The 24,350-nt window shown below is 41.5% G+C and overlaps 1 protein-coding gene and 2 long non-coding RNA genes across 5 annotated transcripts; 1 reads left to right on the top strand and 2 right to left on the bottom strand.

Annotated features, from left to right (window-relative positions):
- Positions 1-199: 199 nt before the first annotated feature.
- LOC102081987 (uncharacterized) lies at positions 200-5,943 on the bottom strand. Of its 3 annotated transcripts, none has more exons than XR_003222154.1 (5): positions 5,255-5,911; positions 3,097-3,381; positions 2,553-2,643; positions 1,029-1,512; positions 200-705 (listed from the first exon to the last, which is right to left on the bottom strand). XR_003222154.1 is itself a non-coding variant. In XM_005472816.4 (5 exons), exons 2-5 carry the CDS (start codon positions 5,640-5,642, stop codon positions 1,092-1,094), a joined length of 1,185 nt encoding a protein of 394 aa, XP_005472873.1. In that variant the 5' UTR covers positions 5,643-5,671; positions 5,848-5,943; the 3' UTR covers positions 200-1,091. The 3 variants fall into 3 exon arrangements, 2 of the variants coding, with proteins under 2 accessions (XP_005472873.1, XP_005472872.1); XM_005472816.4 differs by having other exon boundaries at positions 200-1,512; positions 5,255-5,671; positions 5,848-5,943; XM_005472815.4 differs by having other exon boundaries at positions 200-1,512; positions 5,255-5,671; positions 5,834-5,938.
- A 1,809-nt stretch (positions 5,944-7,752) lies between these two features.
- LOC109204062 (uncharacterized) lies at positions 7,753-23,990 on the bottom strand. The gene is made up of 4 exons (XR_002063641.2): positions 23,524-23,990; positions 9,027-9,112; positions 8,173-8,332; positions 7,753-8,066 (listed from the first exon to the last, which is right to left on the bottom strand). It is a non-coding gene; the product is annotated as an uncharacterized LOC109204062 (long non-coding RNA).
- Positions 16,599-17,223, top strand: LOC112848191 (uncharacterized). The gene is made up of 2 exons (XR_003222156.1): positions 16,599-16,965; positions 17,044-17,223. It is a non-coding gene; the product is annotated as an uncharacterized LOC112848191 (long non-coding RNA).
- Positions 23,991-24,350: the final 360 nt, after the last annotated feature.

Raw genomic sequence — 24,350 nt, 5'->3', positions numbered from 1 at the left:
TTGAAGCCCCAGGGCAAAGACTCGACTACAGAACACCGAAAGATATTCATGTATAGTTCTTATAGTTCTCATTCTTATTTTCTAGATCAAACAAGCTGCTTTACTGCAGCTCTGTGTGCTGTATACTTTGGGACACCAGACAGCCATATTGACTGCGAATGTGTTTAATATTGCAGAATAAATAAATACAAAAAAAAGGAAACGTTGTCACTTTGTTTTATTGTACACATTTACTGCAAAATGAGATATTTTAACATTTCTGTGTTCACCCTGCTTGCTGGCTTCAAATACTGAAGTGTAACCCAGAAACTGATGGGAGTTCATTTCAACGGGAAGGGGAAAGACAGTTTTTAATATGTGACAAAGTCCAAAAATACACTTTAAAGTTTACCAGCATTGTCTGAAATAATAATTCTTTACCCGACACTGAAATCAAAGATGTTGAGCTAAAAATGTAGCCACTATGGATGCACTCACGCTGTAGTTACAGATGTTACTCTCCAGGGGCGCTGTACTGCCATGTTAGTTAGTGCCATGGATTTATGCATATTGCCTCATGATACATTTATTCAGGCTCTTTTCCAGTAAAAGTTTTGTACATGCAAATATTGCTGACATGAAGGGAGACAAATCAGAATGTAGAGTTGATCTCATGAAGGTTAACTTCAAAAACAGTCTGACACTGGATGACTCCACCAAAAATTCCTGGAGACAGAAGGATGACAGGAGCGAGATCAACTTTTAATTTTTAAAGAACATCAAGACAATTTCTCCCAATATTTCTTTTTTTAGTTTGATATATTTTTGAAATGTGTGATATGTGAAAGGTTCAATTTTGCTGGTACTAGTACTAGGATTCTGATTAAACCTGCTGCCTAACACATCATCAAGAGGTCATGAACTGAGGAAATGCACAGATGACTCATTTGAAACACCAGGTTCATGTTATTCAGACCTGAGACAATTCCCATCATTATTAATTCAAAGCCACCAAAACACAAACAGTCAGATTTCATTATTCTTCATACCGCAGTAAAAAGGACCCTCCAATCTGCTGAACAGAAACATTTAAAATGTAAAACTTCTGTCTATCAGCTGCACATTATTCCTCCAGTGTTCATGTGAGGTCCTTCCCTGTTGGGTCCCTGCGTGTCTCCAGATGGGTTTATGTTCTCCAGCAGGTTTCTGTACTGTGTTGTCTCCGTCTGGTGCCGAGCGATTTTTCTAGCGTAGTACCTCCTGGATGCGGCTCTCCAAGCTTCTCTCTGCAGCGTCTGAGACTCTTCAGGTAGCTCCGATATCAGTGTCCTCCTCCTCTTATCCACAAAAGAGCTGGGCTGTGAATTCTGAGAGTTTGCGATGTGGGGGAAGGGGCTGGATTGTGATGGGTTTGCCTGCTGGCGAGCTATCTTTCGAGCATAATATCGTCTGGAAGCTGCTCTCCAGGCTGCCCTCTTCAGTCTCTGAGCTTCCTCTGGCAGCTCCGACATTGGCACGCTCTTCTTCTTGTTCCTGAGGAGGTAAAAGGTTGAAAAAGCAAGATTTTACACCAAAATTATTTCTGTTAGACACTTCTAAACTAATAGATATTATAAATTAATCAACTGAAAAACACCCTGGGAAATTTTGTGCCGTGCGTTTACTTGGTTAGCCTCCAAGCTGTAGTCCTGTATCAGTGTCTCAAGGAATTACCTTTAAACATTTTTTAAAATTAAAAGCCAAAAAAAGAAAATGGTACGAGGCACGGACTTTGGTTAAGTAGGGTAACACAGACTCATTGCCCGCAGAGAAACTGTGCTTACGTGCGTAATCATCCCACAAAGTCCCGTTTTGAGACAGGAAACACCCTGTATGTGTTAAGTTCCTGCACCACTGAGGTTGCCCTATATTCCCCCAATTCTCGCTCTCTTACTCATTTATTCTCTGTTGTGGTAGAATAACATTTAAGTTGTCGTCAGAGGGTCCACAGATGATCTAATGCACCAGATCTCTTCAAATAAAGTTGGTCAGAGGGTTGCATAACACCTTCCTGGAAGTATCGCAATAAAATCCTAATAAAGAAGTAAAAGGTTGTCTCCAGTAAATCCTTACAGAGATTTTCATTTGAAACAGATATAAGAGACGTGGAATTATAATAATGAGTTCATAAGTTCAACAAAATGAGAGGATCAAAAGTACTAAATTATAATCAATTACATCAAAGGCGCCCCACTCTCACAACCACCTTTACAGCGTTGACAGTGTTACTTTCAGTAACAGACGAGTTTAAAGGTGATGGCTGCACGCTGCTGTTGGAGAGAATTTCAATCTGCACTCCCACAGTGAAACGATGATGATGAAATCTGCTGCTTTTCTTTCTTTTAGTAAACTGAATCTTTTGCATTTTGACTGCTAGTTAGACAAAAACAAGCACTTTGGTTTCAACACTTTATAGAGAAAAATACAACAAATCATCAAGTCCCTGAATAAATAATTATTATGTTTCTGTATTAGCATCCCTTTCTGAGACATCGCTGAATTATCAGCTCATTAGTTTCTCTGATATAACTCACCTCGTGTGCTCTGCCTCAGTCATTACGACTCCACCCGGGTCTGCCTGTGGTTTCTCCCTGAACGTCCTTCCTTCTCCAGTCTCCATTTTTTCTACATGGATCAGAAGAGATGAACATATTTTTAGTCCACTTAGTACCACTCCACTACAATGTTGATATTATTTTTACTATGACTGTATTTATTTTCGAGCTTCTCTGTTGCTAGATTCCAAAACCAGACTTCCGTGTTCTCTTCAGTGTTTGACGGGTCAGTTAGAGAGCAGAGATACTGACGAGTTTAGCACTGTTAAAACAGACGAGTCATTTTCCCTCAACGGTGGAAAAAAATGCTGAATTTCATCAGAATCTTACAGAAAGTCAACAGTGGCAGCAGTCTGTGGACAGACCTATGATTAAGGCTAATTAAAAGTTTGAAATGACCAAAAAGCCTTAATTTATATAGTATTTCTCATTTGTGCAAACAGCAAAACAAAGAGAAGTAGAGGATTTGCTTTTCCAGTGCTGAGAATATTAATGTGAATAAATTAAATGCAGAGTACATTACTTTTTGCACTGAGACTCTCTTTGTCCTGACACGGACTGCCCGTGCTCTGCTGATGTTCACTCATTTCCCACTTGATTAAGACCGTGTCGACGTCACATGGCTCTTCTTTGACCACGAGGCTGCTGGGAGATGTCGGCATATTTCTGGCGGCCTCCGTTACACCCGAAACCTCGGAGGAGCGGGAGGTGCAGGTGTGCTCCAGGACCATTCTGCTGGGGGAAGATGGAAGAGCTGACTCCTGGCTGTGGGAGGAAACGTGTGAGGGGGGTCTTGCGAAAAGACCCACTGTAAGGAAAGGAAACAAACAAAGAAAGGCTTATTTTGTGTGTTATATTTTCATATTATCAGTCACATGTACTCAAGTCGTTCAAACATTGTGTTTTCTAGATGCAACCAATCAAAAGGCAGTATTTCTTAAAGAGGGATGAGCTACAACAGCTTGTTTCACACAGAAGATGAACTGGGGGGCTTATAACACAACTATGAATTCATGTAAATTGTGAAACATGCAACTCAGTGCGAGTAGAGTTTAGCATTAAAAACAAGGAGCTTGAAATGACAATAACAGGCGCCTCTTCCCCGATATACTCCAGAAGACTTCTATACAAAAATCACTCAATTTTTTGATATTCCTAAATCATTACTCACTACAATGGATTTTTCATGTTCTATATATATATATAAAAAAAATCTCAGGGCTCAGTGAGAAAGGGTTTTACTCAAAACTGTGAAGTGGAATGATACTTCAGGAGATGAGGTGGAGGAGGACCAGACATGAAAGCAAGAAGATGCGAGCTCAGAGGAGGACATGCCTTTGAGGAGCCTGAAAAGGGCAAAATGTATAAGCTAGGGCTCTGAAATTGTCAGAGAGGACACCAGCCTGTGAAGGGAATCATCTTTCCATGGCAGTCATGTTGATGAGCACCGCCCTCTTTTTTGTGTGCTCTGATTTTTTGCTTTTTCCTTTTCTCAAACCCGGTTGCCTAGTTTCAGTTTATAACCACTTGTTCGGTGGTTGTGGCCGCCGGTAGTTTTTTGATATACCTTTATTAGTCCCACAAGGGGAAATTTCATAAGGCTGCCGACCTATTGCACGCAATGGCGGCGCCATCTTACCCTTTTCAGGTGTCATATTAAAAACAATTTTAACCCAATTTCAGTATGGTATTAATGCTACCTTCAGAAATGAGCACCTCCCTGTGGTCTGTGGGCTTTGTTTGTTTTTTTTCTTCTAAAACCTGGTTGCCTGTTTTCTGCTTCATGTAACCAGTGGACCACATGGTTGGTGGCTGTGGCTAGCATTGCCCTGTTATTTTGGTTTCATGATGAAAAAAATAAATAAATAAAATCTGCCAAACTTCAGTATGGTTGAAATTGAATTGATATTGACAGGTTTATACTAAAAGGTAGGGTTTAGTGCACGTTTAGTATATATTAATTATATAAATCAGCAGCATAAAGGAAGAAATCAAAGTCTTAGCTTGTGTGTGGGGGTGGGTGTGTATGAATCCCACTGAAAAGGTTCTTATTTCCCCTTCTAGTTATCATAATGCCTAAAAGCTAATGGAAAGGGGATCCCGTCACATTGTTCCTGCTTGGCCTTCTCAGAAGCTCATACATCTTCCTCTGAACTTTCACCTTCCTGCTCTAATGTCTGGCCTTCCTCCACCCCCTCTCTTAACAGCAGTAACACTGCTGGGAATCAAACCACCAACCTAGCAATTAGTGGATGACCTGCTCTACCTCCAGAATAACAGCCACCCCAAGTATGGACTGCAAATCTAACCCACATGAATATGGCATGAATAGAAAGCCCAGGATGGCTCCTTGAATTTCATGTAGCAACTCCTACAAAACTTCTCTCAGGTCAAATCCCAATCAGACACCCGGGATTGGTGTCGGGATCAGTGACAGTGAGGACTTTACAGCCAATTATGCATTGTCAAAGACTTTACTTCTCATCTTCATGTGAACTAGTGGCCTATAGTGGGTCTAACAAAGGGATCACTCAGAACAACAGCTGACCGGCTGAGGCACTTTAACCATTAACAGAACCACCATGCTTTGTTGGTGTACGGGGGCAAGAGTCCAGGTGTTTCCTGTAATTTGTCACCAGCCTAAACCTGCAAAGCCAGAAGTGACACTAGTGTTTACTTACACGATAAACTCGTCTCACAGTCCTGCTGCTCCGCTGTCAGCTCGGTGTCAACGCATCCCGGATCAAAGCCGCTCTGAACTCCCTTCTGCCGGTCACCGGAGCTCCGGGACCTGCCGAGGCTGTGCTCGTTCTTTAACAGCCCGCAAATGCATCCCTGCCGGCGCAGCACCTGCAGCTCGTGCTCCATCTCTGTCAGTCTGCACTCCAGGCGCTGGATCTCTTTGTCCCTGTCGGCCACCATCCGCTCATACTCGTAATTCTTGGCGCTGTTTACGCCGTACAAAACGTTTATCACAGAGTCTATGGCCAGACGGATGGCGTTTTCCACCACCAGAGCCTCGTCATCGCGGAGATGTGGGTGCAAAGTTCTGTTTTTGACCAAATCCATGTTTCCTGTAGCTGACTTGTACTGACAGGCTGTGCAGAGGGAGATGCTAACGTTAGATTTGAGGATGCGCTGGCTCACTGAAGCGATAAGCCGCGCGCATGCGCTCTCCAAAAAACAAAACTCACATTTAACACACCAATCAAAGCTTTTTTAAGTAATTTAAAAATATAAAATGATGGAGTATTACATACTTAATGTCACTTACGCCGTGTCTATTACCGCTAGCTGAACAACAGAAGCAGCAGCATCATTATCTTCTTCGCCTAAAAGAGGCGGTCAATAAATATTGATTTCACGGTGATAGCACCGACTACTGGTCATTTGATTAACTACACTAACAATTAAAGTTGTTTTCTTTAACCTAGAGATTTATCTGGCGAACTGATTTTTTTTTTTATTCTTTGTTAAAGAAATAACTCTGAACAACAATCCAAAACTCACAGGTTATCAACATTTTCAGCACTATTTTGTTTATTTTGGGGATAAAACTGGGTTCTAATCCTTTTGAATTAGCATAATTTCATCACCCATACTATTGTCAATTTTTTTTAAATCTTTCAACAATCTTTAAAATATTTTTAAAGTAAAATCATCCAGATCAGTTTGTTGTTTGTTGTTTAACTGCAAAGGAGCAAAAGAGAATGGATGAATCAATTTTTTTCTACTTATTCTTAATCTATATGTTTTCTTTTCTAAAAAGAAAATAAGTTGTTTTAATTCTTCTTGTAAAATTATTAAATTATTGTTGTGTTTGAATCGAGCTATATAAATTAATGTGCCTTGCTTTGCCAATAATTGCTTCAGAGGCCTCACTTGCACTTGTTTTTGGTTTCATTTGGCCAAACTATTCTGCAATGATCCATGCACTCTGAAATCATAAGTATTTGTGAATTTATTTAAAAAAAAAAAAAAAAACGACTTCATTTTATCATGAAGTGAAACTCTTGAGATATCTTCTGAGTGTTCTGGGTAGCAGCAATCTATGATGTTTTCCGATGATGGACGAAGCCAGATCTCCCAGACAAAATCTGCACAAGCATGGGGAGAACGTGCAAAACTCTGTGAGCCACCATCGTGCTATACTGATGCTTTTCAGTGGCTGGGACAAGCAGACTACTCAGAGCTGAAACTTCCTGTCCAACGTGGGGGAGCTTCAAAGCTTCTACCTGGAAGCTCTACAAGTGTAGGGTGAATTATGGACTTCAGTACCAAAGCAGTAAAGGCAGCTCGGGTCTTCTACAAAGTACTTGCCTACAGATCTTGATACTTGTGTAAATTACAGATTTCAGCTTTTAATTTTTAATTTGATAATATGGGCTTAATGGATGTAGACTGACTGGCACTTGGATCATTTTAAAAGAAGACAGTGTGTAAGATTTAGGATTCTATTAGCAGAAATGGAATATAGTGATAATAATTCTGCAGTATTTTCAATTATGTCGGCTGTCACATTAAACATAATTGAAAATACTGGTGAGCTTCTTTTTCTTGTAAGCTGATGATGAGCCTTTCATATCTGCATAGGGAGCAGAATCTCTCCCATCGAGAACACCAGGATGGCACTAGAAACTTATAAACAGCCACCAGATAATCTACCACATGCTTGGGTTGTTGTAATTCACGAATCCACCGCTGGATGTCACTAGTTGCCACACAGTGCACATTTGAAACCAAGTGCAAAAGGAGAAGTCGTTTTTATGAAGAAAATATAAGCAACCAGCAAATAATGTAGAAAAATTAACAACAAAGATGTAATTTTATTGATATCACCACATCACCGGTAAATCATTTACTTTAGTGCGTTTCCTGACTGGGACTGACATGCTCACACATGACATAAACAGACAGCATCTTTAAAAGTTTCAAACAATAAATGTTTTAATAGTGATGACTACAAGATCTACCTGCATGTAAATAATAATCTTTAGAGTAAAATGAATAAATGTGATTATGATTATAGGAAATGGCATTATAAACTGATACTGAGATATGATTAAAATGCATAGTAGTGTAATGCATGATGAACTCTAACAAACTACAATGGCTATAACAGTAAAAGTCCAACATTTTTAAAGTAACTGTGTTTGTGTTTCTGGTTGTGTCCATCAGGTCCTAACTTACATGTAGCATCACATGACAGGTAAACACGACATGATGAATCCAGCCTTGTGAGCAGTCATTGGAGGGATAGTATTTTTCTTTTCATCTCATGCTGTAGATGTAAGAGTCAAAATAACATGTGCTGCAGATGCATTTTGTGCTACTCTACACAGTAGTTCCCCATGCTGATCGCTTCCTTTCCCTTTTCCTGTCTTCTTTTTCTTCCTCCATCTCGGTTTCCTGCCAGCTGCAGCCATCTCTTTATATACCTCTCTATCTCCTCGTCCACGGCATCCTTACAGAACGAGTTCTGCCTGACTGCATCTGCAGGGGTAAAAGGGGAGCAAAGTGAACACATGAAAGCAAGTAAATGCTTTAACTGTTTAAAATACACCATATTTTCTTATGTGTACTGTAGAAGCACACTCACTGAGGATAACTCTCTTGATGGTGAGGTTCTGTATTTTGTGCTTGTTATTTCTTCCCCTCCAGTTGATGTTTTTGGCCAAAGTGTTAGTAAAAAGCTTTGTCATTGTCCTCCACACACTTTCTTTGTTGAACACACCTCCAGACCGGTGGAAGTAAGAGATCTGCACAGAAAGAATGACGTGCACATTAACTCATTAGTATATACGCCATGTGGCATTCCCCCTCCCCCCAAAAAACTATATATAATAATTAATATAAATAACAAACTTTGGTCCTACATGGTTCATATCAGCCAGGAAAAAATATGACAAGACTAATACTACTCCATATCAGCACACCATGATTACAAATACATCTAACAGCTGCTTACATTTGCAGCAGTACATAAACCACTATACTGTTATTACAATTAAAGAGAAATGTTTATTGGTAAAAATTCAGTTTCTTTTGACAAAGACCCAGAATGCAGAACCACAGGAAGAAAGAGTCTCACAGTAATTACAACTCCCTCCTTATGGCACAGTCCACCTTATTTGTATTACAGTTGCATCATCTTCAGTTTGACCCGCCAAGCCCAGAAAATCAAGATGAGCATCAACCAGTCATCAGACTTCACCAAGCAAAATGCTGAATTACCAAGAAACAGCACTGGCATATAAGAGTAAAGGACAACTACACAAACAAATCAGCAGTAAATATAATTTAAAACTTGCATTATAAGGTCACCCAAATTAGCATGTTTTCTAAAATTATCAATAAACATGATAAAAAGAAAACATTTCCCAGTCATCACATGCAAACATTAGTGAAAACTGAGTTAAAACTGATAAAATTCCAACATCTGATGATACTTACCATTTTCGTCTTCAGCTGTGGCTAAGTTGCTGTAGAGCTTCTTAAATCCTGTACCGACTGCAGCGGCAGAGGCAGCGTCCCGACATCTGGAGGTTTACACAGCAGATAAATTTCGTGACTGCAGTATTTTTAGAACGGTGCTGTTTTGCTTTTTGATGGTTTTCAGAGAAACAAGAACCTCTAGAAGTATTGCTTTAAAAAGAGATACATAATCACTTGTGCTGTCAGATACCAGAAAGCCTTTTATGTGCTATTCTTAGATTCTGTGCTGCATCTATCAAAGTACTACGTATTTGTAAATGTTTCTTCCTGTTTGGCTGCAGTTTCATTAAGCTGTGACTGACAGGTAACAGCAGACAGCCTTATATTTGGTTGGTTGGTTATGGTTATGTGTGAATTATGTGGAACCATAGCCCAATCATGGAGGTAGCAGTCTGACCTCCCTCTGCCTATCTGTCACTTCAGCTCCTGTAGCAGAATGCACAGGCAAAAGATACACATCCTGATATACTAAGCTGGGCAAATTCACACAACACTGATAGGGCGAGAGAACAAGTAATGCATTAAACAAAGGAAACCAAACTAAAGACTCAGGAAGAGGAATTAGTGAAAAGCTACAGGACACAACCAAAGCTTAGGCACTGCACTCGGAGCTTTGAACCATCCTGTCGTGGGAAAAGTGACATTGCAGCTCTTTAGTAAATACTGACAGTAGATTTTCAACAGTCAAAGAGGGTTTTGTTCTGGTGCAGACTGTTCGTAAATGTGCCCCATAATCCATTCAGTTTGTCCTGGATTTTCCTCCTTCCAGCAGGACTTGCCTGAAACAACTTACACCTTAGCAGATGCCCTCAAATGGAGCAGCAGTTGTACTCTGAGAGGGGTTTGAGTGTCAGGGTGATCCAAAGAGCTCCACTCTCTGAGGGAGTTTGAGGATGGCAGGGGCTCTCGAGGCAAATTGGTCCTGTTTGAGGGGTCAGAGCAACTGCATGAAGGTAAGAACCAGCAGCCATGGGTCCACCCTGTTGTGAGCTCACCACCTGCATTAGGAACCGTGGAGGTCCACTGCTTTGTGTTCAAAGGAAGAAGGCCTTTGGGGTCCAATTTCTGGATGCCTTAAAATGGCTTTAGGAAAATTAAAACGAAACCTGATATTACAGTAACACTGTAAGAACAGAACCACAGATTATCTCAACAATTCTAATCCATTATGATTTCAAAATACAGAATAACTATGCAAAAATATAATATAAACTGTTATGGTTGCACTTTAGTTTTGGAGCTGACATAGGGACGTACGTCTGCTACTGACATGATAAGGGCTGTTGTGCATTAATGTTTGATGATACGGAGCCATTTGAGCTGTGCTCTGTAGCTGTTGTGATCCAGTATAATTCAGACTGACTTTTGTAGCAGTAGGTCTGTGAAGGTTCTCAGTCATCCAGGTCATCGTAGTCAAAGGAGTTTGCAAAGAAAAGCGTCTGGACTTCTTTGAGTTGCTTGAAGACGTTTCACCTCTCATCCGAGAAGCTTCTTCAGTTCTAAGGTCAAATGGCCGAGAGTCCCAGATTTAAACCCAGTGGGAGTATCCCCCCAAGGAGGGACAAAGGACCCCCTGGTGATCCTCTAATCACATGCGCCAAGGTGTGAAAGTGGGTGTGGGACCTAATCAGCCAGGGTTTCGGGTGAGCTCATTGTGAAACCTGGCCCCACCCTATCATGTGATTTCCTGAGGTCAGATGGCCCAGGATGTGAGTGGGCGTTAAGGCGTCTGGGGAGGGAACTCAAAACTGGATTATAGATGGCAGACAGTTGGTGTCGTAAACCACCGCCTCTGTTCAAAGATGGTCGCTCACAGTGGACATAGATGGCCTCTTTCAAACCATCTGTCCTCTCTGTCCAATATGTGAACATTGGCATTCTCGAAAGAGTGTCCTTTATCCTTAAGATGCAGATGGACTGCTGAGTCTTGTCCTGTGGAGGTGGCTCTTCTATGTTGTGCCATGCGCTTGTGAAGTGGCTATTTGGTCTCTCCAATGTAGAGGTCCGGGCATTCCTCACTGCACTGTACAGCATACACCACGTTGTTCAGTCTGTGTTTTGGAGTTTTGTCTTTCGGGTGAACCAGTTTGTGTCTGAGTGTGTTGCTGGGTCTGAAGTACACTGGGATGTCGTGCTTGGAGAAAACTCTCCTGAGTTTCTCTGATACACCGGCTACATAGGGGATGACAACATTGTTGCGTCTGTCTTTCTTATCCTCCCTCGCTGGTGTCTGATCTTCTTTTCTGTGCCTTTTTGCTGACTTTATGAACGCCCAGTTAGGATAACCACATGTTTTCAGTGCTTCCTTTACATGTGTGTGTTCCTTCTTTTTCCCTTCAGGCTTAGAGGGAACAAGTTCTGCCCGGTGGTGTAGGGTCCTAATTACTCCAAGTTTGTGTTCCAGAGGGTGATGGGAGTCAAAGAGGAGGTACTGGTCCGTGTGTGTGGGCTTCCGGTAAACTTCAATGTTGAGGTTGCCATTCTCTTCAATGTGCACAGCGCAGTCCAGGAAAGGCAAACAGTAATCCTTTGTGTCTTCCCTGGTGAACTTCATGTTTTTATCCACGGCGTTAATGTGCGCAGTGAAGGATTCCACTTCTTGTGTCTTGATTTTGACCCAGGTGTCGTCTACATATCTGTACCAGTGGCTGGGTACTCTCCCTTTAAAAGAGCCAAGAGCCTTTCTTTCCACTTCCTCCATGTAAAGGTTGGCTACAATAGGTGACACAGGGGAGCCCATGGCACAGCCATGTTTTTGTCTGTAGAAGCCTTCGTTGTATTTGAAGTATGTTGTGGTAAGGCAGAGGTCTAACAGTGTGCAACTCTGATCGGGTGTGAAGTTGGTCCTGTCTTCCAAGGAGCTGTCTTCTTGTAGTCGTTTTCTGACAGTCTCCACTGCTTCCGTGGTGGGTATGCAAGTGAAGAGAGAGACTACATCAAAGGACACCACGGTTTCATTTGGATCCAGGGTAAGTTTCTGGACCTTGTCGGTGAAGTCGGTGGAGTTCTTGATGTGGTGTGGGGTGTTCCCCACGAGAGGTGCAAGGATGGTAGCAAGGTGTTTCGCAATGTTATAAGTGGCTGAGTTTATGCTACTGACTATGGGTCTGAGTGGGACCCCTTCCTTGTGGATCTTAGGAAGTCCATAAATGCAGATCAAGATCAGACACCAGCGAGGGAGGATAAGAAAGACAGACGCAACAATGTTGTCATCCCCTATGTAGCCGGTGTATCAGAGAAACTCAGGAGAGTTTTCTCCAAGCACGACATCCCAGTGTACTTCAGACCCAGCAACACACTCAGACACAAACTGGTTCACCCGAAAGACAAAACTCCAAAACACAGACTGAACAACGTGGTGTATGCTGTACAGTGCAGTGAGGAATGCCCGGACCTCTACATTGGAGAGACCAAATAGCCACTTCACAAGCGCATGGCACAACATAGAAGAGCCACCTCCACAGGACAAGACTCAGCAGTCCATCTGCATCTTAAGGATAAAGGACACTCTTTCGAGAATGCCAATGTTCACATATTGGACAGAGAGGACAGATGGTTTGAAAGAGGCCATCTATGTCCACTGTGAGCGACCATCTTTGAACAGAGGCGGTGGTTTACGACACCAACTGTCTGCCATCTATAATCCAGTTTTGAGTTCCCTCCCCAGACGCCTTAACGCCCACTCACATCCTGGGCCATCTGACCTCAGGAAATCACATGATAGGGTGGGGCCAGGTTTCACAATGAGCTCACCCGAAACCCTGGCTGATTAGGTCCCACACCCACTTTCACACCTTGGCGCATGTGATTAGAGGATCACCAGGGGGTCCTTTGTCCCTCCTTGGGGGGATACTCCCACTGGGTTTAAATCTGGGACTCTCGGCCATTTGACCTTAGAACTGAAGAAGCTTCTCGGATGAGAGGTGAAACGTCTTCAAGCAACTCAAAGAAGTCCAGACGCTTTTCTTTGCAAACTCCTTTGACTTTGTAGCAGTAGCTTCACACATCAACTTGTTTGTCTGAGAATGAGGAGTTTTTGCTTCACATATAGTCTGTGAGTCTAAAAAAAATATTTATATTTAGAATATAGAACCAATAAGCAGTCAACATTTAAAGACGTGCTAGAATTGTTACTTAACAGATGTTTATCACCAGGTTTGATACTTGATAGCATTTTGCTAGCACAAACACACGGTTATGCAGTTTATTTCATTTTTCCCCCCCATGGGACATTAATCCGGATTATTTTTGTTACATTTTGTTAACTGTGCTGTTAGCGAGCTGTGGGTAGTGACCGAAAGAACGAAGTCGCGGATACAAGCGGCGGAAATGGGCTTCCTCCAAAGGGTGGCTGGCCTCTCCCTTAGCAATAGGGTGAGAGGTTCGGCCGTTCAGGAGCTGCTCCTCCACATCGAAAGGAGCCGGTTGAGGTGGTTCGGGAATCTGACAAGGATGCCGTCTGGGTGCCTCCTGGGTGAGGTTTTCTGGGCATGTCCCACCCGGAGGAGGCCCCTGGGCAGACCCAGGACACGCTGGAGAGAATATATCTTTCGGCTGGCCTGGGAACCCCTTGGTGTTCCCCCGGACAAGCTGGAGGCGGTGGCTGGGGAGAGGGAGTTCTGGGCTTCTCTGCTTGGGCTGCTGCCCCCACAAATGTAACAGTGTAGCTACAGGATATACAGACTGTAATCTGAACCAGCAGTTACATTTAGTCATAGGATCTAGAGGTTGTGATCGTTATGTTATTCCCTAGGTTAGGTAAAATACATAAAACAAAAAAGAAAACATAGCTCAGAAAAAATAACCACTTCATATTCGAAATATGCTTGTTTTTGTTTTTTACATTTCATTTTTGTTCAACATTTTTTAAAACTGCATTAAACTTTTTTAAAAAGTTACCAAAAAATTCTAAAAAGGAGAAATACTCCACCTTCTTACGAAAAAAAGTGAATAAATGAAATGAACCAAAATTCAATTTGATTAACATGAATCTTAATACAGAACTATACTGAGAACAGCTTAGAGACAACAAACTGTGGACAACACAGAATATATGCATGTTCTAGGAAACCTAAAAATATATGACACACTCATGGTTAAATGCAGTAACCATTAATATTAATATTACTATTGTTACTTCTGAATGAAATTAGCACACATCCTGGAGTCACTTTTGCTTGGTGCATTCTGAGTGCAAAGGCAGAAAGCACGGTAACCACATATTCACAGCTCAGAAAAGGAAGAAGAAGCAAACCAAACCTACTCACACTTCTTAGAAAAACTTTAACCCAAGTTCAGCAGTTTCAGTCTTTCAGACCCCTGCGAGAAAAATCAAACTGAAACAAACAGTAGTAAAGAATTTGCTGCTGGACTGAATCCTGATCATCGAAAATACACAATGAAACTCGTTACCTCAGTGTGATCACGGAAAAGGCAGAGAATCATAAAAAAATACATATTAAAGTTTGTGATGTTTCATATTTCAATTAGACAAACATACAAAAAACAACAATAGCGTTATACATTATACAGCTTTATTTGTTTAATGGCTTATCCAAACTCTGCCGAGGAGGTGAGAATCATGTCCGAGTGCCAAGCAAAGGTTTTACAGAAGGGAAACACAAAGAGTCTTCATGGTTTCACAGTGAATACAAACTGACCTTTCACCCTCAACAAGACCAACATTTTTTTTGACTGAGAAAATTCATGGTAATAAACATAATAAATATTTTTACAACAGCACACAGAATACAGCCAAGATTATAAATGACACAACTCGTGTGGGTGTGTCTTGCCGTCTCTCCTGCCTTAGGTGATGCCCTTTTTGTACAGCTGACTCTAAACAGCAATTAAGAGTACTTAATTGAGAAAGGTGCGCTCTAGCACCGGAGAGCCTTGTTGGTTTTCAGAGCTAGTGAGCTGTGCGTGTGTGGTGGCTGTTTGCTCCTGCTCTGTGGAGAGGAGTCTGTTAACCCTTTTAGCTTCTCAGTTTAATGACCAACTCCTGGGTTTTGTTTTCCTTCTTTAAAAGGCGATAGTGGATTGTCTCTCTTTTAGTTTAATTACTAATAGAAGCATTACTATAACCCTTTAATTGAACCATTTTGGCCCCCTGTCTCCTGTTTGTTACTTTCCCTTATCCCCAGACCTTTAAGGGTGGAACGTAACCGACTTTCTTAAAAATGACTTCTTGACACACCATTCTACTGATGAGGCTTTAGTGAACAGCAGATGGATCTAAAGGGTCAGATGGATCTTTCAGGTTCTGTGTCAGATATTTGCTGGATTTTTTCCTAGATAGTGTTTTAGACCAGCTTAAAATGAGCAACCCCCCCCAAAAAAAACCAGCTAATGTCAAAAGGAAAAACTTTGAAAGACCTTCAAAACACCTGGAGATCTATCACTCGAGACCACTTTATCACCATTACAAGGAACCCCGACTTACTGGAAACAAAGAATAAAGAAATGAGGGGTGACTCGAGACTTTTGTACAGTGCAGTATTTTTTTTTTATTGTTCAGTGCTCAAAATAATCCTTATTTATTTTATACTGGGCTTAGCACGCCCCTCAGTTTATCCTCTCTGAAGCCATTTGACAGACAGAAGCTTTGAAAAGCACGTGGCTCAGGCTACTGTGCTCACAGTCACGTCCATATATGCCCATTTTGGGGGGATTCATTTGCCGTGACCTCATACGAAATACAAGTTTTGTAAGTAAAAAATAAATAAATCTATGAAATGGAGCTTTAGAGTATCTGTGAATGGTAGTCATGGCCATTGATCAGTGGGCCTTGATCAGTGGTTGTTGATCAATGGTCATGAGAATTTGCATATTAATGATCAAGGAACTGACCTCCCAGCCCATTGTTCCTTCAGTGGGCTGGTTTCAGTCATTATGCAAATGTACTGTTTATAAGACTGGGGAAACCTGCAGTCAGCTGAGACTGAAGAAGTCACTTGGATGAGTGACGAAACGTTTCTCCCACTGAAAACTCTACGTCCAGATGAACAGACTTTTAGGGAGCTTTGGAGTAGTGTGATGCCTGAGCTTTTAGTTCACAGGTTTTAATTACACACATGCTAGCCTCATGGCTTTAAACGTGTCTTTAATATAAGCTAACTCTATGGTAACAGGTCAACTTACCAGATGCACTTTGTGGCTGTAGCAGAGTATGTCTTTGACATGTGTTATAACAGTATTATAATCAGTGTTGGGTAAGTTACTTTAAATTAGTAACTTAGTTACATTACTAGTTACTTCTCTAAAAAAGTAACTCAGTTACTTCAAGTTACTCGTTACTTTCAAAGTAACTAGTTACTAGGGAAAGTAACTTTGGTTTTACTCAGAATTCTCTTGTTAATGTGTTGCTTCCGTAACTGGATACCCAGCAAGATTGTCAGTCTTCTAGCTTGCTTACTTGCTACAAGTGCACTGTGCCACCTACCAACAGAAAGGAAAAAATAATGCGCACATTTCCACGAGAGAAATCCCACGCCTGGACCGTCGTTGACCGCCGCCATGATTCTAGCCTGCTTTTTACATCCAACACAAAAACTGCAGTCGTGGTGCTTTTGATTGTTGTCACGGACCCGGTTCCGGGGACTCGGGGTCCGTGAACAGTGTGGACCTTTATTATCATTATCATTATTGTTATTATTGGATGTATGTTTGCGGCACTGTGCTCTTGTGTTCCATGCTGGTGTGTGTTCGTGTGTGTGTCTGCGGGTGTGGCTGGAGGATGAAGGACAGCCACCTGCAGGCCTGATGGGTGTGGTCCTGCCGGCTGCTGGGCACGCCTATGTTCCCACACACCTGCTTCTGATCAGGCTCGTCGGGGGAGCTACATAACAGAGCGATGGGGCTTCCTCCGGCGCAGGATCGTTGAGTTAGACTCCATGTCAGTGTGTAAAGTGCTGTTTAGTGTATGCCTGCTGGAGTTGGTGCCATAACGGCTGCGTCTGCTGTTTTTCCTCAGGAGGAGAGCGCAACACTGGACTGCAGGACGCACGGGGTGTGCGTAGGCACAGGGGCAGAGAGCACGGGATACCAGCACTTAGGAGAAGACACGTCACGGGAGTCAAGGGAGCACTCAGGAGATTTATTGTGTGGTGTACATTTACCTCACTGTAAATAAATGCACTGCTCATTCCACTAAGTCCAGCGTTTGGGTCCTATCTCCTACATTCCCCACGGTCTGCCTGCCAGACCGTGACAATTGTACTCAGAACTTGGAAATTCTGCCTTCTGAATAGGAAGATGTAGGTAACACCAGACTGCAGATGAGCTGCATACAGGGCTGGACTGGGACAAAAAAATCGTCCCGGGCATTTTGACTAGAGACCGGCCCACCATTATAGGAAAAATCATAAAGCCTTTGAATGAAAATAAACACTGTTGTGACAGTGATGTACACTGTTCTGATGGTATATATGTATCAATCTATCAATTGTTTGTTGTAAGACTCAGATAATTATTTTTTTTAAAAGTGAGACATTTTAAATGAGAATAAGAAAGAAAAGTATTTCCTTGTCCCCCCCTTTCCCTGTTAATGCCCTACCTGGCCCCCTGGCAACACTTTGCTAGATCCGCCCCTGCACAGTTACCAGCTGTCAGCTACGTAGAAAAGGATCCTGGTGTTATTTGTCACTCAGAAACAGTTTATAACTTCCCTTCAACTCATTTATGTCACCTAAAAGGTAAACCTGTTTCTCCATCACCTGTTCAGCTCTGATGATTCAGTAAGGACATCTCCTGGTCTCATCTGCATGTTTCCCTCTCACCAGATAACCAAACCGACATCATGACCAGCAGCTTTACAGCTGTGGCTCCAGCAAACATCAGCTGATACTAGAAATTAATATTAAATAAATTCTAACAACAGCTGATCAAGCTTAAACGTGCTGCTGTTGTTTAACGCGACATCCGCTGGTTTCCTCTTTCTGGCGCAAAGTGGGCGATAAACGAACAAGAGAGAAAAGCCGATCAGCTGATCATTGATCAGTTTCGTGATTGAAGTAGAAACGGGAGAGAATGAGAGAAGAAGAGGCAGCTGTGCAGCTTCAGCTTTGTGTCTTTTTCATTGTAGCTGAAGTCCGGGACAAACTGTGTTCCTTTTCACCTCAGTACGAAACGCGTAATATTTTCTCTGAATACCAGACGATTCTGTTTTTTACGGGACGGTTGGCAACTCTAATAATTAACCGTATGAACAAAATAAAGTTCAACATCAGTAACATAGCACCCACCCAGCTGTATAGAAACTCCGTCATGCTAGCTAGCACGCAGTACGAAAATGTCAGCATACCGAAAATAAACTCCACCTAAACTTGGTTTATATCTGACTCAGATAGACTGCAGGTCATAACTTCTTACCTGAAGTTCAGTTCACCTGACACGCGGACCGGCGGCCGCTTCGGGTCTCTCCTCTTGCCTCCCTTTTCCTTCATCCACCTGCTGGCTTCCACCACTTGCTAATGTTATTGAATCTGCGGAAGCTCCGCGATATCCACCACACGAAGTAACGAGTAACGAGCCTGTCTAAATCCCAGTAACGAGTAACGCGTTCCTGGTTTTGGCATAATAACTAGTTACCATGCTTGTTACCACAATAATAACGTAGTTACTGTAACGCGTTACTTAATAACGCGTTAGTCCCAACACTGATTATAATTAAACTTAACTCAATAAAAAATCTTTATGCCTGAACACAAGTGTTTAAAAGTTTTAATATTTAATTGTGTTTTTCAATTGAAGTTACAGTCATTTCAAAAGTATTCAGACCCATCTATGTCTTAAAGGGATATAAATTCTTTATTTTTTCCATCAGTAGTGCCAAAACCTGCATCACCACAGTAAAGCATGGTAGTGGTATCATGATTTATTTCTTAACAGTAAGCACAGGTCTCTGGTTGTGGTGGCGTTGTAACCACCAGAGAACATGCTTTGATGATGTCTTTTTAATTTTGTGTTGCATTTATTTAACCAGAATTTAACTAGAACATGACCTGTGACCTTTAAAGCCACTTGCAAAACATTTCTAAAAACATGTTTTCACTTTGTCACTAAAACCAAAACAGAAAAATATCTTTTAAAAAAAAAGTACAGGGGTCTGAATTCTTTCTTAAGGCACAGTAACTTGGTGGTTTTCTAAGTAGTGACTGTGATAACATCTTCTGTGAACTAGCTGGTTTCAAAGCTAATTATGAATCAAATATTTATAATTTATAAAAGGCATCTTGATAAAGAGGTTTCAAACTACATCTTTCTGACTCAGCAAATGTCAAAAGGGTAGAATAAATTTTGTTGGGTAAGCAAGCGGGCCCACCATCGTTCTTTTTCAAGTATTCTAGCTAGAAAGGCGGTAGGCAGACAAGTGGATAGCCCGATTGTTAGAAGGTTAGCACAGTGGTTTATTCATCTAAGAGATGAAGAAAAATACTCAATATTCAGAGACAATAAAGAGAAAATCCTGACGAAAACTCAAATAAATGAAGATTGTGGACCGGGCTGTAGAAAGAAGGCTGTAAAGATATGTCACTAGCATCACTGGGAAAAGAAAAGGTGCATTTCTCAGTGACAGGTTCTCCATGATCACTGTTGTTAATGACATAACACAGCACTGAAATTAAAGTTTTGAAGGACTTCAAGGAATACAGGAAAAAAAGACTACTTTTTAGATACTTGTATTGACAATCTAATACCTGAAATGCAAAAATAACACACTAAGATTACTTTAAAGACTACACATTCTTTGCAGTTCTGGCTGATAGTTAAAAAAAAAAAAAACAAACAAGAAACTGAATTAAAAATGTATATTTTGTGCATTATGTTTATAATTCAAATGTCTTTGTTACCACTGTTTTACGATCATGTGGTGACTTTCTCAAGCTGCATTTCTAGAGGTTTGGACATAAAGACAATGTATTCCACAGGCTGATTTTACAGTGACAGCCATCAACAGTGTCAGATGTATAAGCTTTAAACAAACTGAGTTGTTTGAAGCTGAGCCATGTTTGCTTTTCTAGTTCTTTACCAGAACTAGAAAAGCAAACTGATAATTTTGTTTAAAACAGTGCCTATAGATGTGAGGACCATCATTAAATGGCACTGCAAGGGAAGTTTAGTTTCTTAAATGTGTTTTCAACAAAAACACAAACACATGTTACATTCTTCATTTTAAAAACACAAGTATATTCTCGGTATCAGAGGTTATTTCCGCGAAAGCAATGAGCACAAACTTCTGTGAAGTGTTTTGCATAAATGTCCACCAGTCTCTGTTGCAACATGTTTGAGGATTTTCTTCCTGCTGTTTAAATCTTCCTGCAACATTTTAATGAGATTTACATTGCTAACAAAGCCAGTCCTAAAGAATGTTTCTTACAGTGTCATGATATGATTCATATATTTTAGACATGTTATTACCTCTTGACCAGATTCTAAGAAATGCCCCCACACTTTTTACCCCCAATACCTTAAAGTGGCAGTAAAGCCTAGATGCACATTATTTAAATTAGACAGTGTCACCTAATCTGGTACTAATGACTCTAATTTAAATCAAGAAGTGTACTTAAGTTTTCCATGTGACTGATGTGCTGTTTATGTATTTAAATTCTGAAAATGATCAAAAAATGTCTTCAAATTAAACGCCATTAATAATGGGCACAGTTAAGAGGATGAAATGTTTATCTAAACACATTAAAAAAATATTTTTTCAACACCGCGGTCGTTTGTGCTAAAACCTCTTTTGACAGGTTGCACTCAAAGATGGTGTGAAAAGCCTCCACCTAGACACACAGCGCTGTCTTTGCTTCAGCATCGATGCGATGAATCATTAAAATGAACAAGCCACTTTCAGTACTCCCCTCAAAAGTTTCATAATGTTACTCGAAAGCAGTTTTCACACATTCACTGCAGGCGTGAAGTCTTCTAAACATTACCTGAAGCGAGATCATGAATACCCAGTGCAGTCGAATCGGATATTAGCCGGTTTTAAACTCCAAGATCCCTGCTGAGCTCCCTCCCAGCACACTGGGAACGCTCCCTGGCCTAAACCATGCACAGTGATTCCAGTAGTGCGAAGTGTTTGTCTGAGCAGACTATTTCCTCCTTTCTGGTACATGTCAGATAAGACAATTCTAGAAAATCTCGTTCACCAGAAATTATTAGTAGACATGCCAGTACTGCCAATAAACGAAATACTTAAAAAAAGCCCATATCAGGTTAAAATGCCAATATAATAGCATCACCACCACATTTGTAGTTTTTTACAACTCTCTTCTCTTTCAGGAACTATTTTGTTGCCTTTTTTTAGCCTCTGAAAACGGGAGACTGAAAATGTGTATAAAATTGACTCCAATCCCTAAACACATGATGGTGTACTGTTGTTAAACCCCTACAAGTAAAACTGAAAGTTTGAACTTTAGTCACAACCTGACTTTCTGAAAATTACCTGTAGCTTCACACTTTATGGATGACTAAAGTCGACGGCCATTCAGCTTTCATTCAGTCATTCACTTTTCCAGCATTACAACTTCTCACACAAATCGGGAGCGAGTCACTTCCTCAAACAAACCAGCAATGTCAAACTGAGACGCATATTTACAGTTCAGCTGTCGCTTTGTTAGGTGAAGCACTGGAGACTGCTGCTCACTTAAGTCATATTTTGTTTCCCTTTCTTTCCACTTCCCTGTTTTCCTAGCGTTCAAGATATTTCTCACAATGCTCTTTTTTAGCTTCATGATATTTTTTGTATAACATGAGTACTGCATACATAAAGTTCTCATTTTTATTCTTCTGCCTCCATCTCACTCAATCCTCAGCATCCTCTTCTGCCACACCAACCCGCTACATGTCCTCCTTCCTTCCATCTTCTGTGGCCATGACCAAACATCATAACAGGTCTCATCTTGTAAGCCTTCCCTTTCCCTCTTGCAGCTATCCTTTTATCAAAAATCCACTCGCTCCACCTGCCTGCACTCTGTTCTTCGCCTTTCTTGTGCACTGTGTTTTATTGGATAGCTGACCCCACGTATTTAAACTCATCCACCTTCGCTATCTTTACTCATTGCTGCTTCACCCTAACCTCTGTCTCCCTGTCTCATTCACACACATGAATTCTGTCATGCTTCTGCTGCCTTTCATTCCTCTTCTCCTTAGTGCATACCTCCACCTCCTCTCTAATCTGACTACAGACCTGAAAACCGATCACTGATGTAATCCCACCTCACCTTGAATCCATCTGTCGCTTCTGCTGCACAACTGTCCTTCTTGCCGTCCTCATACATAACCTGCACCGCATCCACAACGACACAGTGCATCTACACTTCTCCATCAACAAAGGCAAAATGCTCTCTCTTGGCATTTAGACTGGCGGCATGGTGGTTAGAACTATTACCTCACAGCAAGAAGGTCCTGAGTTCAATTCCACCATCATGTCAGTGTCTTTCTGTGTGGAGTTTGCATGTTCTCCATGTGTTTGTGTGGGTTCTCTGGCTTCCTCCCACAGTCCAAAGACATGCAGTTAGTGGGGTTAGGTTAACTGGTAACTCTAAATTGCCCATAGCTGCGAATGGTTGTCTGTCTCTATGTGTTAGCCCTATGGCAGACTGGTGACCTGTCCAGGGTGTACCCTGCCTCTCGACTGAAGACAGCTTGGATAGGCTCCTGCAACCCTGACAAGGATAAGTGGAAGAGAATAAATACATGGATAATTTAGACTAGTAGAATTTTTTCTTTTTCAGATTTTCTCTGGGGTTCTTTCGGCAATAATTGTGTAGTGAAAATCATGTGAGAAGTTCTGGTGTGTTTGGAGATCCTTCCTCTGACTGATTAAAGACTGGCATTAAAACTGCAGTATCAGTAAATCAGTCTCAGCTCACTGTTTTGCCCCAGGTTCTTCATGGGTAAATCTATGCACACTTTGCCAACCACAAATGACTGAAACCTGTAGTTGTGTAGGAGTGAAGCTCAATTACCTGTTACTACCTCATTCGTTTAAAAACCTGACTGTTTTTTCAGGCGTCTGTCCACGAGTCACGTTTCTCAAGTAATGTATTTCTACTGTAATGGCCTTATGTGGGGGGTTTTACTTTGCAAACATGCATGAGAAGCATCGTTCTGCCTAGTCAGTGTTCAGTGTTATTACTCACTCAGCCCCAGCTCACCCTTTTCTTATAGTTTTTCTTGACAAATGTTACTCGGCTCGATGCTGACCCTCTCTGCTGGTCCAGCAAACTGGCCTCACACACCTCCGATCAATGATAGCCACTGTGGTCCTGTTTAACAGGTGAGGGCTCACCGGAGTGGGCGTGTTGACGGGGAAAAGCCGCCACTGTGTCATTGCATTTGGGGGAAATTTGTGCAGGAGCAGCTGCACCTACATGTGATGAACAGATAGATGAATAGAAAAATGAGTGGGTGGATTCCATCTAATTCAATATCGACTCATTGTACTTACCACCAGACTTGACGCGGTGGTTGTTCGGCTGGTTTTCAGCGCTGCTGACAGAGCAGGAAAGTTCATCCTGCCGTACTCTGCCCACCTAAAGCCGCAGCACCTTCAGCTCACTTTTATTTTTGTCTGACTTGGACCCCAGCCTTCTTATGTCTTTGTCCCTTTCGGCCACCATCCTCTGGTGCTCCTGCACCCTGCCGTTTCAGGTGCCGCAGGTAACGTTGGTCACAGTGTTTACAGCCGCGGCTTCCTCTTCGGCCAAATTTGGTGTACAACCGCAGAAGTCGGGCTTGTTATTACCCAATGTTAGTTACACAACGAGCCGCCAACAGATGACAGCAGTTCCGGGGAAAGGAAAGTATCTACCTCCACAGTCTGGTGTTGAAATTCTTAAATACGACATAAAGCTTGGTTCAGTTAAACTTCCACATTTAAATCACCCCATACTGCCGAATGACTTCTTCTTCGGTGGTCTTTGAATCTCTGCTCGGCCGCAGTCGCCGAAGGAGTCACAGGGAACTGTGGTTTTAAGTTTAAATCTTTGGCACACTCGCACAACATCAGTGAATGATGGTAGAAATATAATTTCAAGATGGGAAAAAATGAAAACCTTATTTTGGACTAAAGTCAGCAATTTGATGGTGATTCTACAAATGCATTGTATATGCCCTCATCAAAGTTGTAATAGTTAATTAAAGCTGAGGTGAAAATTAAAACTAGATGTGAATAATATTTTAGTTTATTAAAAATACAATTAAAAAAGCTAAAACATTAAAACTACCTTCACTTGTTTTCAAAAGTTAGACTTTTCTTTATTGTAATAGTTACAG

Source organism: Oreochromis niloticus, linkage group LG11 (genome assembly GCF_001858045.2).
Source record: "Oreochromis niloticus isolate F11D_XX linkage group LG11, O_niloticus_UMD_NMBU, whole genome shotgun sequence".
In the NCBI taxonomy this organism is placed as follows: domain Eukaryota; kingdom Metazoa; phylum Chordata; class Actinopteri; order Cichliformes; family Cichlidae; genus Oreochromis; species Oreochromis niloticus.
The sequence above is the reverse complement of the archived record's forward strand: the minus strand, read 5'-3'. Positions and strand labels throughout refer to the sequence as shown.

Excerpts from the sequence above, each read along its gene's own strand:
- LOC102081987 (XM_005472816.4), bottom strand. The coding sequence starts at position 5,642 with ATGGATTTGGTCAAAAACAGAACTTTGCACCCACATCTCCGCGATGAC. Across the intron at positions 3,382-5,254 it reads CTGTGAGACGAGTTTATCGT|TGGGTCTTTTCGCAAGACCC; the intron begins GTAAGTAAACAC and ends CTTTCCTTACAG. Across the intron at positions 2,644-3,096 it reads AGAGAGTCTCAGTGCAAAAA|AAAAAATGGAGACTGGAGAA; the intron begins GTAATGTACTCT and ends TGATCCATGTAG.